Genomic DNA, 17692 nt, shown 5'->3' with positions numbered 1-17692 from the left:
GGGGATAAGGGGTGATACAAGAGAGATAGGAGATGGGAATGGGAGATGAATGGACAAAGGAAGAGAAATCTGCAGGATGATTAGTTGGGGGGGGGATGTGGGAGAAATAATTCAATATTCTTACCATTGGATTATAAGACACCCAAGCAGAATGTGAGTTGCATTAAATAGAGAAGTCAACCATGTACTCTCATATTCCATTTTGTAGCCATTGAAAAGGGAGAGCTGCATGGTCCTAAATGTCAGCTTAGCATGTGTAGCTATTTTCGATTAGGATTTAAACTGAGATATGAATTGCAATGTAAAATAGAGTTTAGTCAAATGAGTTAGTGGAAAATTTTAAGCTGCCTGATTCCTTGCACAGGAGAAATTTGGAATCGCAGTTCTGAATATTGAGCCCATGTTTCACATTTCGCTTATTTAACTCTATTTTTGAAATTTGAATCAGGTTTTCAGTCTTTTAACTCCATGTGTTTGGAACTGGGGAAATGTGTTGCCTTAGAACATTTGCAACATTTGAGACTGCTACTGGTATTCACACAAAGATAGACACAAAATGCTGGAGTAACTCAGCGGGACAGGCAGCTTCTCTGGAGAGAAGGAGTAGGTGACATTTAGGGTTGTGATCCTTCTTCGGACTGATGTATTCACACAGCAGTTTCAGACGATGAATACGGCTGCCATAGTAACTATTGATTCAGACGCGGAGTGGGGGAAACAATGAGCTGGAACAAATTGACCCTTTTCAGGCTGGAAAGATGTAGCTACTGAAATATCCAAGAGATCGGATCTTGGGACTCAATTGGTTACTATTTTCTTTCTGATTCTGTTAAGGGATCAATAGATGGAGCAATTGGGCAAAAATGTGACAAATGAAGTTTAATGCAAGGAATTGTGAAATCATGAACCTTCAGTAAGGGATCAAAGGATGGATTATTCCCTGAAGGAGAGAGACAGCAAATAAGTGAGTTTCAAGGGGCTCTCTGTGTATGCAACACAAATAAGCAAGCAGCTCCACCAAGTAGCTACAAAACAGACTGCTGGAGAACTCTGCCACTAGGCAGCATCTGCGGAGGAAAATAGACAGATGAAGTTTCAGGTCTTAACCATGTTCTGGTCCAACGAGTAGTTGAGAAGGGAAACGGCATGTTGGCCTTTATTGTGAAGGGATTGGTGTTTAAGAATAGAAAGGTTTTGTTACTGTTGAACAGGATAGCTTTGAGCGTGGGGAAAGGTGTCTCACCAGTTAGAGTATAGAGCTATCTACAATCATGAGAGTAGTAGATAAGGTGAATATTCAGTCTTTTTCCCAGGGTGGGGAAGTCTAAATCTAAAGAACTAATGCTGAAGGCGAGAGGGGCGAGATTTAAAAGTGGATTTGGGGGCAACTTGTTAACACAGAGTGTGATGTACAAATGGAATGAGCTGCCGGAGGAGGTGGTAGGGGTGGGTACAGTAATGCCATATAAAAGACACCTAGATTGGTACATGATTTGAAATGTTTCCAGGGTTGCGGGCCAGATGCAAGGAAGTGGGATTAACTCGGTTAGGTAACTTTGTTGGCTGAGATGAGTTGGGCTGAATTGCCTCACTCTATGTTGTAAAGCTCTAAGCAAGTCACAATATTGACTAGACAACATACCATTTATTTAATGATAATACATTTATGCTCCAGTATGCTTCACTGGAGAGTTAGGAAAATGAACATGTTGCTCCAGTTTAGTGGCAGGATGATCAAAAAGTTGATCAAAGAGGTAGTAGGTTTCCTGGAGGGTGTTAAAGGAAGAAAGACATAAAGATGTCCAGCGAGAGGATTTCAGAATGTGAGGTCAAGGTGGTCAAATGTTAGGGGAATGGGGTAGATGTCAATGTTAGGGGAATAGGGTTGGGAGCTATCCATCTCACACAGGGTGATAGCAGCAGGAATGCTTTTGGGTGCCAGAATGTTAAATCTGGGGACGTTCATGGAAATGTGGGGAGAATAAAATGGGTCTAGTAGGGTTGGTACAACAGCTGATGGGGGCACAAAGCTGGTGGAGTGAGGGCATTGCTTGGCTCTGTAATTCAATTAAATAAGCTAAAGTCCATTGAGGCTAGAAGAGTATCGTTAACTTTTAACTGCACTTTGAAATGTTCCAGTGAGTCACTCAGCTCATGAGGTAATTATCGCAATGTGAAATCTCCACAATTCATTTTTCTTCCTGAAATAATGACTCCAAACTCTAGATTTTCCAACAGGAGAGATCAGCCCCCTCCCCCCCCCCCCCTAGCAGCAAACATGTCAATTAGAAACATACATCTCAATGAGATCATCACTCAATCTCCTAGTCTCCAGTGAATATTGGCCAGCCTTTGCCCACCTCTCTTCATCCCAAGGAATTATACAGCAATTATTATAGGCGTTGATTTGAGGTTTATTTTACCAAGTTACCAACCTGAGCCACAGTGACCAGAACATATCCATCCTGTAGAGAAGGTACAAAAAGGTACAAAGAGAAGGTACAATTCACCGTTTCTAAACCAATCAGTGGGGTATTTTTTCTTCAAAATGAGGAGTTTACTATTTCGTACTCCATCGAAATAAATCAAAAGGAAGCACATCTGCAACCAGCGTTAATTAATGCTTCTCAAATATATATATATATATTTAGAGATAATGATTTGCTTTTCCATTAAGCTGCAATGATTGCATCATTTGGGAAACTTGCTTTCAAATCATTGACAGTCCTTTGAGGGCTTGGTATTTTTGAAATCAGTGTGGGGTTAACATTCTCCCCGTCATTTACTGGTTGATATAGCTTATGACCAAGGGCATCGGTTTCCACATATTCATAGCCAGGGGGTACGGTGAACGAGGCAGGACACACATCCACACTCTTCGACGTGTAACTGGTTTGATACGTGGTTTCGTTATCTAATGCTATTGCGCTGGGAATGTAAGAATTGCGGGGCTTGTAGGAGTGCATGAGGTTAATCTGGTGTGGTACATAATGAGCCCTGAATGTTGTCATATCATCCATACGGCCAACAGCTTTCTCCAGTTCCTGACGCGGCTTGATGAGAGGTTCCCGTGTAGAGTCCCAGTACTTGAAGTCTGCCTTCATGGTCGACTGCCCTTCAAAGGGAATATTGTGCCCACTCATCGCAAGTATGGGGCGGATAGGAGCATAAGGTAGGATTTTATGCCCAACAAAGTCAGTTTGAGTGGTTGTGCTGAGATGCATTTTCCCCTCTGGAACCATGGGCTCCAGAGCTTTGTGAACCTGAGGTTGATCTATAGTCCAGCCTCTGTACTTGTCACGGGATTCAGTTAAGTCGTAGAACTGCTGATTGGAGTTGAGTTTGGTATAAGATGGCCGAAACGGCTTTGTGAGCTCTCCAGGCTGACCCTTGAAATCTCTCCTGTGCACAGTAAGACCATCAAAAAGCATATCATTTGGCTTGTATTGTTCTGGTTCGCGTCTTTTAGGGGGCTCCTGTTTGTAAAGTACATATTCCTGGCGATAATTGGTCTTGTCATCGAAGGGCATATCTAATAGCCTTGCTGCATTTGGAGGTCTAAAACTCTGGTTGGGAACTGGAATCTTGTATGAATAGTCATCCTCAAAAGTGGTTGGATTTCCAAATTTAATGGCTGGTGCTTTGAAAGTATGTTCTGGTTTCATTGTTTCTCTTTTTGAAAGTTCCCATTGTTTGTAATGATCTGGAACAAAAATAAATGTTTTTCTTTTACCTTTCCAAAGCATTCAGGACATAAAAATCAGAAACTGAGGCTTCCAACTAAGATCAATGGGACGAGGACCATGTTCACCAGCACACACGTATTCCTTAAATCCCCGTAATCACGTATATCAACCATCTTACACACTGTACAGCAATAGTTTAATGACTGAGATGTTAGCACTTGAATGACCATATTTATTGCCCAAGTCAAGGTGCCGCGCAGGTACAACTCATGTTCATCTGCTCTAGTATTGGTTCTGATGGGGTTCTGATGATGGTGTTGGCTGGGAACCCGGTAATGATGAGTGAACAGCACGAGAAATATGAAGTGTAATTTGGAGGACATGATCAACCTGTGTGCTCTTATCTATCTCCTTGGTAGAAGTTGGTTGTCTGAGAGATTCTGTAAAATAAGTGCAGTCAGAGGAATGGGTCACATGGCAATGAATTCCAGTCCTTCCATGTGGGAGCTGAGGTAAGGCTGGGGACAATTCCTTGAAAACCTTGAAGAGGTTCACGAGAAGTTAACATAGAACAGTACAGCACAGGAATAGGCCACCATTTCCATTCCAAACATGCCACAAAGTTAAACTAATCCTCTCTACCTGCACATGATTTATACCCCTGCATATCCACGTGTCTATCTAAAATCCTCTTGAATGCCACTATTACATTTGCCTCCACCACCACCCTTTGCAGGGCGCTCCAGCACCTACTGCTGTGTAAACACTTGCCCTGCACATCTCCTTTAAACTTTGCCACTCTCACTTTAAAGCTATGCCCTCCGGTCTTTGACAGAAAAGGTTATATCTGTCTATGCTATCTGTGCCTCTCATAATTTTACATAAGTTTATATGGATCTCCCCTTAGTCTCCGACTCCATTCTTGCTCACTTGCTCATCAACTCACTCTGACTTTCCCCAACTCACACTCACACTTTACAGCAATCTACCAACCCAAACAACTTAAGACATGTGAGAGGATTGAAGCATCTGTGAGGAAACCACGCAAAATGAAGGAGGGGGGTGGCACGGTGGCGCAGCGGCAGACTTGGGGCCTCACTGTACCAAAGACCCAGGTTCGATCCTGGCTACGGGTGCTGTCTGAACAGAGTTTGTATGTTCTCCTCGTGACAACTTGGGTTTTCCCCGGGATCCCTAGTTTCCTCTCACACAGGTTTGTAGGTTAATTGGCTTGGTAAAATTGTTCCCAGTGTGTGTTGGATAGTATTAATGTGCAGGGATTGCTAGTCAGTGGGCCGATGGGACTGTTTCCATACTGTATCTCTAAACTAAACTAAACATGCACATGGGTAGATATATACATGAAGATATATAAACATTTGTATAGATACAAACAGCATGGAAGGGTAAGCACATGATATTGCAGACGCACACATGACAAACATGGGTACTTGCACAAATAAATAAACACATACACACACAAGCACGTGCACGCATGTATCTGTATGTGGTGTGGTAAATTGGATTAGTAAGTATGCAGATGACACTAAGATAGGTAGTGTTGTGGATAATGAAGTAGATTTTTAAAGTCTACAGAGAGATTTAGGCCAGTTGGAAGAGTGGGCTGAAAGATGGCAGATGGAGTTTAATGCTGATAAGTGTGAGGTGCTACATCTTGGCAGGACAAATCAAAATAGGACGTACATGGTAAATGGTAGGGAATTGAGGAATGCAGTTGAACAGAGGGATCTAGGAATAACTGTGCACAGTTCCCTGAAGGTGGAATCTCATGTAGATAGGGTGGTAAAGAAAGCTTTTGGTGTGCTGGCCTTTATAAATCAGAGCATTGAGTATAGAAGTTGGGATGTAATGTTAAAATTGTACAAGGCATTGGTGAGGCCAATTCTGGAGTATGGTGTACAATTTTAGTCGCCTAATTATAGGAAGGATGTCAACAAAATAGAGAGAGTATAGAGGAGATTTACTAGAATGTTGCCTGGGTTTCAGCAACTACGTTACAGAGAAAGGTTGAACAAGTTAGGCCTTTATTCTTTGGAGCGTAGAAGGTTAAGGGGGGACTTGATAGAGGTCTTTAAAATGATGAGAGGGATAGACAGAGTTGACGTGGATAAGCTTTTCCCACTGAGAGTAGGGAAGATTCAAACAAGAGGACATGACTTGAGAATTAAGGGACAGAAGTTTAGGGGTTAACATGAGGGGGAACTTCTTTACTCAGAGAGTGGTAGCTGTGTGGAATGAGCTTCCAGTGGAGGTGGTGGAGGCAGGTTCGATTTTATCATTTAAAAATAAATTGGATAGTTATATGGACGGGAAAGGAATGGAGGGTTATGGTCTGAGCGCAGGTAGATGGGACTAGGGAAGAATAAGTGTTCGGCATGGACTAAAAGGGCCGAGATGGCCTGTTTCCGTGCTGTAATTGTTATATGGTTATATGGTAAACATGCAATGCAAACACATACACAAACATTGCATGCACACAGATGCATGTGTAGACATGCAGATGTGAGCTTTGAGATACAGATGTGCAAAAACACAAGGTCACATGTAGACCTGCACATACAGGCTAATGTGCTCACATGCATTTGGCAACATGTACATGTGCAGGAACGCACATTCAAAAGTGTGTGCAGGTATGTGCTCATGAACACACAGACAAGTGGACGGGCACAGCTTCCTTGCAATGAAGAGCATATTTGCAGATTCAGATACAGGAGCAGCCGCATGCTCACATGGAAAAAATAACTTCAGAGCAAACATTTAAAATAATGGTGAGAAAGATTTACCTTTGTACGTAGGAATTGTCAGCATCTTTGCTCTGGGGAGGTGCTTCTGGTCTGCTGGCTGGGTTGAGGCCACTGGCTGGAGTGGGTGAAGGTTAAAATTCCGTCTGTAAGTGGTGTCCAAGTTCATAACTCCAAGGGGATGCCTGGCCTCTTCAGTTACCATGCTGGGTCTAGGTGGTACATCATGAGGAACAAAATCTGCCCTGAGGTTGGTGGAGAATGTGCTCAAAGTTACTGAAATATAAATCTGATGCAAAGAGCTGATTTCCTCCACTCTACCAGCACAGATAATGTGGAGCAGCAACAATAACATTGTTTATTTTGCCTTGGACGAGGCTTGTCCTGGACCTCAGGGAAGCTGCGGCCAGGGCCATTCTCCACAGAAGCGTGGTTGATATTTGAAATCTATTCCACAAATGGTATTGATGGCTCAGTCAATTGCTTTGTTAACCAAAAGCATTGAGAGAAATGGAACAAGTTGTGTATATGTGGTTAGGCCACAGATCAGCTGAGGTCTGGACAAAGGGGCGGAATGGAATCTCTGCCTCTCCGGAAAGATAACAATGACACCACCTTAATACAATTTTTTGCCATCAGAAGTTATAAAAAAGATCTGCAGATACTTTTTTTCAATTAGGCTAGAATCACAGGGCGAGTTGTTTTACACAGATGGTAGGGGGTGGGCTAGGGATATGGTGGTGCCTGGAACATGTTGCCAGGAGTGTTGGTGTGATAGTGGCGTTCAAGAGGTTTTTGGATAGGCAGGGAACGGGACAGGGAATGGAGGGAGATGAATCATGTGCAGCAGTGTATACTCTTGGCATCATATTCAATACGGGCATTGTAGGCACAAGCACCTGTTCCTGTGCTCCACTGTTCTATGTTCTATGCTCCCACAACAACCTGTCTGTCCTCAACCTTTTCCAGTCTCATGCTGTGGCCAAAAGCAAACAAGAAGAACAATTCATCATATTCTGCTGGGGTTGCCAATAATCCAATGATATGAATATTGAATTTCTCAATTTCAGGTATCCAACATCCTCTGTATTATTTTCCCACTCCTATTGGCCCACATAGTTTCTCTCTCCCTATGTTCACCTTTTCCATTACCTAATTTAGCAACCCTTGATCGCCTGGTTCCATCTGCTAATCACCCTTTCCTTATATGGTTCCATTTAGCATCTTCCAGTCTTTGTATCTATCTTTCCTCTTCCCCCCACATTTGCCCATTTTTTGTTCTTATCAGTTTCCATCTAGCCTTCTATCAGCCTTTGTCTCAAAACTCTCCTCCTGCAAATGGCTCCATCTGCCAACCCCCACCCCTCAACTGGTTCCATCTATCACCTACCAGCCCCGCTGTCACCCCTCTCTCTCACACATCCTTTTACTGGCTTCGTTCCATCTACTCTCTCAGTCCTGATGCAGGGTCTCAAGCACCCCTTTGCCTCCACTGGTGCTGCCTGTCCCACTGAATTCCTCCCGTGGTTTGTTTATTTTATTGCAGATTCCATTTTCTGAAACCTCTTGTGTCTCCACTATAATGGTCTAATTAACAAATATGTATGATGCTAATTGCTTTAATGAGACAACAGGCAGGGAACTGAAACGAAAGGATGTGAAGAGCAGTAATTATTTACAAAAATATTGATGCTGTGAACTGAGTAACAAATGGTGATCAATAATACTCAAATTTCCTGTTTATTTTCAGATCATGAAAGTCAGAAGTGAATTGTAACTTCCCAAGACTTCCCACTACAATATATCTCACTGATTCACAGAAACATATGATCAAGAAAATAATAAAAAAATGCAAAAATATTTAATCCCTTCCTCACACATCCTGCACATTATAATGAGAATAGACACAAAAAGCTGGAGTAACTCAACAGGTCAGACAGCACCTCTGGAGGAAAGGAATATGTGAGGTTTCAGGTCGAGACCCTTCTTCAGACTAAAAGTCAGGGGAAAGGGAAACGAGAGATATACATGGTGATATAGAACAAATGGATGAATGATGTGCAAAATGTAATGACAAACTGGGACGACTGATGGCACAATGGGCTAAGTGTTCGGCTGGCAACCGGAAGGTAGCTGGTTCGAATCCCGCTTGGAGTGCATACTGTCGTTGTGTCCTTGGGCAAGACACTTCACCCACCTTTGCCTGTGTGTGTGGATGTAATTATGTGAAGCACTTTGGGGTCAATGCAAGTTGACTAAAAATGTGCTATATAAATAAAAAGAAAAAAAGAAATGATCAAGGAAACGGTCCACTGTTGTCTGTGCGTTAGGTGATAACGAGTTATACACGCAATGAAACTCAACAGATGACAATCAAATTAGTATGACAACTAAGGTGGTTGGGATGGGGCGAGAGGGGATGCAATGGTTACTTGATGTTAGAGAAATCAATTTCATACTGCTGGGTTGTAAGCCGCCCGAGCAAAATAAGCCCAGCGGTATAAATATTGATTTCTCTATCCCCTCTCTCTCTGTCCCTCCCTCATCCTAGTCAACGTACTAGTTTCACTGTCATTCTGGTGAGTTTCATTGCTCGTTAAAGTGCTGTTTCTTTCCCTTTTTCCTTCCGCCCACAATATTTAATATGTAAAATAATCTGTGATCCTGTTCCATTCTGTTTGTATGTCTTTTTGCACAAAGTCCGCGAGCATTGCCACTTTTCATTTCACTGCACATCTCGTATGTGTATGTGACGAATAAACTTGACTTGACTTGACTATAACTCGTTATCACCTAGCCCACAGCCAACAATGGACCGTTTCCTTCATCATCATTACTATTTTGTATATCTTTGATTCATTTGGCCTATATCACCGTCTATATTTCTCTTGTTTCCCTTTCCCGACTCTCAGTCTGAAGAAGGTTCTTGACCCAAAGATTTTCCCCAGAGGTACTGTCTGGCCCCCTGAAGTTACTTCAGATTGTTGTGTCTATCTTCGGTTTAAACCAGCATCTGCAGTTCCTTCCTATACATTATAATGAGGTTGCATTACCCAAAGTCTGATAGGATGTGTGATCTGGAGTACCTGAATGTGGTCATGGATGGCATCTTGCCTGGGTGACGCTGATAATCTTCTCGTGGTCTGTAGGATTCTCTTGGCTCAACAATTCCATATGGAGCAAATTTCTCCACATACTCAGAAATTAAGCATGGTTTATTAATCTTTTCATAGATTGTAGAAGGAAGGTGTGGACAGCGATGACGCCTGTTGAGAAAAACAATGTTCAAGCTCAAGTCAAAAGCATTGCAGAGAAAGTCATTACACCATGGAACATATTCCTTCATTGAAGTTCAACAATAAATGTTTGCTACTCTTCCAAGCCAGATGTAGAAATATGGGCAGACAGATGAAAAGGTATTTAGTCCAAGAGTTTGTGATAAAGGCTGATTTCTGATGCGACTCCAAAATTTTTCAATAACATTTTAAAAAAATGCTGGAAAATTTCAGCAGATCAGGCGGCAGCTGATAAGAGAGAAATTGACTCAATGTTTCGGGTTGACGAACTGTGATAAAAGCTTTCAAGAAACTAGCAAAAATGCATTAAATCTAGGTTAAAAAACCCCACTGTATTTTGATGTAATTGCTTTTAACAGTAAAACTGCTATTAACAGTTCACCATTCTCTGTAAAAGAAGGGGAGAGGGAGAGGGAGAGAAAGATAGATAGAGAGAGAGAGAGAGAGAGCGAGAATAGGAAGGAGAAGGAATGTGGGTAAGAGTGAGAAGGGGTAGTGAGAAGGAGTGAGACACGAGAAGGGGATAGAAAAAGAGTGATAGCAGAGTGTGGCATCGGGATTGACGCCGGGTTCATCATTGATCACACCGTCCTTCGCAGGAGCGTGAGCTGATGTGATATGTATTATTTACAATGATAAGAAAGTCCCGGACTACAAGGGGGAGGCTGTCCCTTGTCATTAGGGTGCATAAGAGGCGAGGCTGGCGATCTTGGGTTTGTCCCGGCAGCTCAGTAGGCTGAAAAGTCCCAGTGGCCAATCCAATTTCAGCTAATTGGACTCCGCTGATTCCAGTGATGCTGAGGATTGGCCTCTCCTGGCCAGTCAGCCAGTGATAGGGATCAGAGCAGCATCTGAGGAAAGGACGGAGCAATGGAAGGGGATAGATAGAGGAATGGAAGAGAATAAAAGGAAACAGTAGAAAGTGAGAGAAAGTGAGTGAGGGGTGAGAGCAGCTAACAGATTACTTTTATTTTTGTTTGATTTCCTCTCTCTCTCTTCCTCCTTGTCACACTTCCTCCAGAGAGACCAGCTGTCGTTACAAGCCTTCTGCACCCTCTTAATCAATACCATCCGGAAACATTCATCTTCTCTTCGATTCCATTCTAACTCAGTTGTTCCCTTTCTTTTCACAACTTTCCCCTACAATTTAATGCAGCCTGTTGTAGAAAGCAGCCTGGTGTAATAATACATATCACGTCAGCTCACCCTCCTGCCAGGGGCGGTGTTGATCACTGATTAACCCAGCGTCAATCCCGATGCCACACTCTGCTATCACTCATTATCTATCCCCTCCACCTGTCTCACCCCTTCTCACTCTCACTTCCCCTTCTCACTCTCACCCACATTCCCCTCTCTCTCTCTCTCTCTCTCTCTCTCTCTCCCTCTCTCCCCTGAAAAGTTTACATTTCCAGCCTTTTCTGTTATTTTAGAATAGCATAGAATGCAATTTATTGTCATTCAAACCTAGGTTTGAACGAAATATCATTTCTACAGTTTTTTACATTACAACACAATCCAAGACCCACACTTAACACAGTTTACATAAACATCCATCACAGTGAGTCTACAACATCTCCTCACTGTGATGGAAGGCAAAGTCTTTATCTCTTCCCTTTGTTCCTTCTCCCGTGGTCCAGCAGTCCAACTGCAGTGTCGAGGCGAACTGGGGCTCCGATGTTAAAGCCGCCGTCGGGCGATGGTAAGTCCTGAGGCCGTTTAAGCCACGCGGGGCGATGTTAGGCCCCGGCTCCATGTCCTTAAACCCGCGATTCCAGCGGGAGAAGTCGCCGTTGCGGAGCTTGGAAAAGCGGTCTCCCACCAGGGACTTGGAGCTCCCGATGTTCCCGTCCACCGGGCCTGCGGCCGGTGCCTCCGAACTCCAAAAGTCGGGTCGCACCCGCGCGCCACCACAGCTCTTCCCGCTCCAAAGCTGGCCAGCTCCGCGATGTCCGTTCCGCAGGCTCTGCAACTGGAGCCCCCGGGTTAGTCCCGGCCGGAGGTCGCCGCCGGCTCCACGATGTTAGGCCCAACAACATCCGAGACCCGACAGGGAATAGTCGGGTCCCCGCACAGGGAAGAGATTTAAAACGGTTTCCCCCACAGCCCCCCCACCACCCCCCACATATACACAGCTAAAAAAAATAATTAAAACTAACTCAAGACATACATTTAACAAGACAAAAATAAAAAAAGACAGACGACTGTAGTCGAGCCGCTGCCGTTAGGCGCCGCCACTAACTCCTAGTCACACTAACTAATTTTGCTGTGTGACTCTCTTTCTCTTTGATCCAGACCAGTTGGGTAGGTGGGCCAAGGGATGGTATATGAACTTTAACTCTGATACGTGTGAGATGTTGCCCTTTGTTACACCAAACCAGGACAGGATTTGAATATTAAATGGTAGAGCCATGGAGAAGGTTATAGAACAGAAAGATCTGGGTATAGAAGTACATGGTTCTTTGAAAAGAGGCAATACAGGTGGACAGGGTGGTGAAGAAGGCATCTGGCAGACTTGCCTTCATTGGGAAGGGTACATAGAAACATAGACATAGAAATTAGGTGCAGGAGTAGGCCCTTCGAGCCGTTGAGTATAACTGAGTATAAACGTTGAGACATCATGAAGCAGTTGTACAAGCTGTTGGTGAGACTACACTTGGTGTACTGTGTGTACGTCTGGTTACCCAGCTTTAGAAAGGATGTAATAAGTTAGAAAGGGTGAAGAAGAGATTCACCAGAATGCTATATCGAGTTGTGGCTTGAGATATAGAGAAAGATTAGATATGTCGGGTTCTTTTTCTTTCCAGCCTGGAAAGCTGAGGGGTGGACTAGCCCAGAATGCCAACTTGGCTGACATCGCCAAAGTGGGCCGAAGGGTCCGTTTCCATGCTGTATATCATTCTAATAGTGTTGCAAATTCAAAGAAAATCAATAAGCTAAACCTGGAGGAGTGCAGACAAAGTAGAGCAATGTGAGACTGGAGGTGATTCTAGAGGCAATGAGGTATGAGGTCATAGAATGAGAATGAAGAAGTGTTATCCATGAAAGTCAGTGTCTATCGAGGTGACAGTGGGAGGTTAACCAGGGAATAATTGGAAACATTCTAATTGGATATCAATCAAAAACAATCACATTGACATTTTCCAGATAAAAATTCTTATGCAGAAGAAATGTTAATTGAAATTTCAGTATAGCTCGTTACTATACCGTAAAGAGTACTAAATAGATAAAGTACCAATGTACATTATTACAATTTCACTTTTCCTGTTCCCAATTGAGATTCTCATTTTTAGAAGCCAGCAGTTTAATATCAGCATTTACCATTTGCTGCTGTAGACCCATGATTATTCTTAAAATAGATGAATGATTAACGCTACAGCATTCCAGTTAAACCTCCCCCGCGCCCCAAACTGCCAATCAAAAGGGCCTAGATTGTGAAGGAGTCAAATAATCAAATGTGCGCACACATGCACACATACACACGCACGCACATGCACTCGCGTGCATGTTAATGTGCACACATACGCACACGCACACGCATACACCAAACTTTTCAAAAGGAGGTTTTAAATGTTATCCCTTTCTGATTCTGTCAATGTTTTAGGTAAAGGAAGCCTTAGCATGATGGGAATAGAGAGAAGAGAAGCATATTAAATTTCGGTGAGGGAGAGGGCCAAGGAGAACAGTAGAAAACGCCATTGTTTTTATTACCTTTTCCCATTCGAGCTTTTTCCTCCTCACCTGTGAACCTGTGTTAATGGGGAATAACTCCTCCATTCATCTGTATACCCTCACACGTCAAGCATATGACTGGCAATTACCATGCCAGTTATGGCAAAGACATAATCAAGAACTTATCCATTTAAAATGTCGATTCATAACACTGACTCTGGAAAATTGTACATCATAGACAGTTATAGCCAGGAACATGAATGCCTAAAAATATTCTTGTGACTATATTATTCATATCATTCAGGTCATGTATTATTAAGTAATTTATTCAAATATTAACATAAAATTTGCTTTTATTATTCAATGTAGCATGACCTCATCCAGGACTGGGAATACTTTGACACACGATTGGATAACATTGAAATAGAAACACTTCATTCTTGTCAAGTAGCAAGACAAAGCTATTCTATTTCTTTCTTCTGTTTTTGGTGTGAGACTTTTCAACAAGGCCAGCATCTTTTACCCATTCCTGAAACTACTCTTGAGAAGATGGTGGTGATGTGTCACACAGAACTGCTGTTACATCCTCCCACTTTGCTCATTAGTAAGGTGTCCAGGAATGATGAAGGAACAGTGATCCATCTCCATGTCAGAAAGGTGTGTGGCCTGAAAGTGAATCTGCAGGAGGTGGTGTTCTCCTGCATCTACTACCCTTGCCTTCTTAGTTGTAGAGGTTGCGGTTCTGGGAGGAATTCGATATTTATGAGACACAAAATAGCTTCTCAGCTCCTCAATTGTCCTAAATGTTAATTGATTGTGGAAACATTTTGACAGTTCTGTAAAACCAGTGAACTAAAAAAAGCCAGCTTGAAGAGAAAAAATAACTGTAGATACTGGAAACCTGAAACAAAAACAGTAAACTCCCAGCAGGTCCGACACATTGGCACTTTTGACTGTTTGCTTGTGGCTGATGGACCCCTGACATTCCCCAGCATTCTTGTTTAGTTCAGATTAAATAACTATGCACTTAGTTTAGGTTTAGGTTTATTATTGTCACGTGCACTAAGGTACAGAGTAAAGATTGTTTTGCATGCCATCCAAACAGATCAGATATACTATTCATAGATACAATCAAGTCAAACTCAAATACAGCAGATAGAGCAAAGGGGAAGATATGGATTGCAAAATATTTATACAATACAATACAATACCGTTTATTGTCATTTGAACTAAGTTCAAACGAAATTTCGTTTCTGCAGTCATACGAACAAGAAAAAAGACACACAATTAACACAATTTACACAGACATCCATCACAGTGAATCTCCAAACACCTCCTCACTGTGATGGAAGGCAAAGTCTTGTCTCTCCCCTGTACTTTATTCTTCTCCCGATGTTAAAGCCCCCTGGCAGGCGATGGTAAGTCCCACGGCCGTTAAGGCCGCGTCGGACGAAGTAAGGCCCCGCTCCGAGTCGGTTTTAACCCCGCGATTCGGGCGGGAGAAGTTGCCGTTGCGGAAGCTCTGATAAGCGGTCTCCCACCAGAGACCAGCGAGCTCCCGATGTTACTGTCCACCGGGCCTGCGGCTGGACCCTCCGAAGCTCTGAAGTCAGGTCATAGCCACGCGCCACCACAGCTCTCCACGCTCCGAAGCCGGCCAGCTCCGCGATGGTGAGTCCGCAGGCTCTGCGACTGGAGCCCCAGATCGATTCCGGTTGGAGGCCGCTCCACGGTGCTAGGCCCTAACGACAATGGAGACCCAACAGGGAAAAGGTCAGGTCCCCGTACAGGGAAGAGATTTAAAAGTTAAAAAGTTTCCCACGCCCGGCCCCCCCACATATACACAGCTAAAAACTAAAACCAAAAACATACACCTAACAAGACAAAAAGAAAGAAAAGACGGACGGACTGCAGTCGAGCCGCTGCCACAAGGCGTCGCCACACCAAACACCACCACACCAAACTATTTCTCAGCACTGCAGCTCGTCGGTTCCATAGTCAAAATCCAATGTCCACAATGGGGTAGAGGTGAATTGGACAGTACCCTAGCTTAGGGGAAGAAGCTGTTCCTGAGTAAGATGATGTTCGCTATCAAACTTCTGTATCTTTTGTCGGGTGGAAGGAGGAAAAAGAAGAAATGACTAGGGTGAGACGTCTTTGATTATTTTGGCTGCTTTCTGAGGCAGCGTGAAGTGTAGATGGTGTCAACGGTGAGAATTCTGGTCTGTGTGATGGACTGGACTACATCTCCAACTCTCTGCAAATTTTTGTGGTCTTGGGCAGAGCTGTTCCTAATCTAAGCTGTGATCCAACCCAACAGTATGCTTCTGATGGCGCATCTGTAGAAGTTTGTAAGAGTCATTGGAGACATGTCAAATTTCTCTCAGGAAGTAGAGGCGTTGTTCCTTCTTGGTTGTCGTATTAATGTGGTTGATCCACGACAGACTGTTGGTAAAATGAATGCCAAGGAACTTGTAGCTCCCACTATTTCCACTTTAGCACCATAGATGCTGTTTGGGGCATGTACTCCACCATGCTTTTTGATGTCAATAACTATCTCCTTCATCTCGCTGACATTGAAGGAGAGGTTATTGTCCTGACCCTATGTTATTAAGTTATCTATCTCCTTCCTGTATTCTGTCTCGTCATTGTTCATGATCTGGCTCACCACAGTGTTGTCATCTACAAAGTGGTAGATTGAGTTATAGTCGAATTTGGGTGTACCGTTATGATTGAGTAGGGAATATAGTAGGGGACAGAGAATACTTCAACAATTAAGACTAAAAGTGACTGAAGTGTAAACAGTAAACAATGTGTAAAAGTCAAAGCTTTGCCAAATTAGATGGCACTGCTGCAGAGTTTGTTTTAATCTAACTGCAGCTTTTGTTTCCCATTGTACAGTGATGCAGCAGTTGGTGCTGCTACCCCACAGCCCCAGTGAAGCAGGTTCGATTCTGAGCTCAGTTGTTGCCTGCGTGGAATTTACATGTCATTCCTGCGACTACCTGAGACCCCTCCAGGTGTTCCAGTTTTCTCCCAAAAATATGCTGATAGGTTGTGTAGGAAGGAACTGCAGATGTTGGTTTAAACCGAAGATAGACACAAAAGGCTGGAGTAACTCAGCAGGTCAGGCAGCATCTCTGGAGAGAAGGAATGGGCGATGGTTCAGGTCGAGGCACTCTGAACAAGGGTATCGCCCCGAAACGCCACCCATTCTTTCTCTCCAGAGATGCTGCCTGTCCCGCTGAGTTACTCCAGCATTTTGTGTTTATGCTAATAGGTTATTTGGCGATTATAAATTACCTCCAGTGTAGGAGAATTAGGGCAGGGTTGATGAGCATGTGAGAGAGAACAGGTTCCAGGGAAATTAATGGGGCCATGGGATTATTCTGATTCAATGGGCCAAATGGCCTGCTTCCATGTCATAAGAAAATATCAGAACACACTGTTTTGCCTGTGTGCTAATTAATGTGAACATTGAAAATGTACACAAGTGTGTTTCATTGTTACAATGGTTACAAAACTATTCGGAAGACATTATGGAACTCACTTGAAATTCCAAAATGAGGCCCTATCTTCCCATACACAGTGTGTGTGAGTGGATGTATGATGGGCATTACCAGCACTTCAGCAGCAAACACTTAACACACTTGAGCACTAAAAATGGTGCCATATGGTCAATCACATTTCCTGGTCCATTACTTCCCTTGAGGAGCCCCTTGACAACAAAAAAACAAGCTGATACCTCATTGAATGCATGTAAACCTTTACCTTTCAAGCAACTATAAAACTTGCAGCAGTAAGATTTTACGCACATGCTTACACCAGCACTCAAATAATTTGGTGGTCTATGATAAATGGCATATATTGAAAGAATAATGCAATCTCTCAAACCTGAAGGTGACCTGATCAATATGAGGTTGTGAGTGTATGATAATAAGGGAAGGTGTCCATTTCACCTATTAGCGGGTTTGGAAATGTATATTTCATCTTCAGCAAGTCAGTAACCAATGGAATACTCCTGTGTAGGAAGGATCTGTGAATGCTGGTTTAAACCAAAGATAGACACAAAAAGCTGGAGTAACTCAGCGGGACTGGCAGCATCTCTGAAGGAAAGACTGAAGTCTGAAGGTCTCGACCCGATAAGCGTCACCCATTCCTTTTCTCCAGAGATGCTGCCTGACGCAAGGGAATACTCCTGGTTCTTTAAATAAGAAAATGGTAATTAATTTATTTTAAATAAGCTGAAGATGGGACCTCACAGTTTCACATATCTGTG

At 43.2% G+C, this 17692-nt stretch overlaps 1 protein-coding gene across 1 annotated transcript; it reads right to left on the bottom strand.

Annotated features, from left to right (window-relative positions):
- Positions 1-2672: 2672 nt before the first annotated feature.
- Positions 2673-9864, bottom strand: saxo1 (stabilizer of axonemal microtubules 1). Its single transcript, XM_033017200.1, has 3 exons — positions 9535-9864; positions 6491-6693; positions 2673-3703 (listed from the first exon to the last, which is right to left on the bottom strand). The coding sequence occupies exons 1-3, from the start codon at positions 9792-9794 to the stop codon at positions 2673-2675; spliced, it is 1494 nt and encodes a 497-aa protein (XP_032873091.1). The 5' UTR covers positions 9795-9864.
- Positions 9865-17692: the final 7828 nt, after the last annotated feature.

Source organism: Amblyraja radiata, chromosome 3 (assembly GCF_010909765.2).
Source record: "Amblyraja radiata isolate CabotCenter1 chromosome 3, sAmbRad1.1.pri, whole genome shotgun sequence".
In the NCBI taxonomy this organism is placed as follows: Eukaryota; Metazoa; Chordata; class Chondrichthyes; order Rajiformes; family Rajidae; genus Amblyraja; species Amblyraja radiata.
This window is presented reverse-complemented; position numbering and strand designations above follow the sequence as displayed.

Coding starts and splice junctions, on each gene's coding strand:
- saxo1 (XM_033017200.1), bottom strand. CDS start 9,794: ATGAAGGAATATGTTCCATGGTGTAATGACTTTCTCTGCAATGCTTTT. Junction 6,694..9,534: donor CCATCCATGACCACATTCAG/GTACTCCAGATC, acceptor CACCAACCTCAG/GGCAGATTTTGTTCCTCATG. Junction 3,704..6,490: donor GACAATTCCTACGTACAAAG/GTAAATCTTTCT, acceptor TTTTTGTTCCAG/ATCATTACAAACAATGGGAA.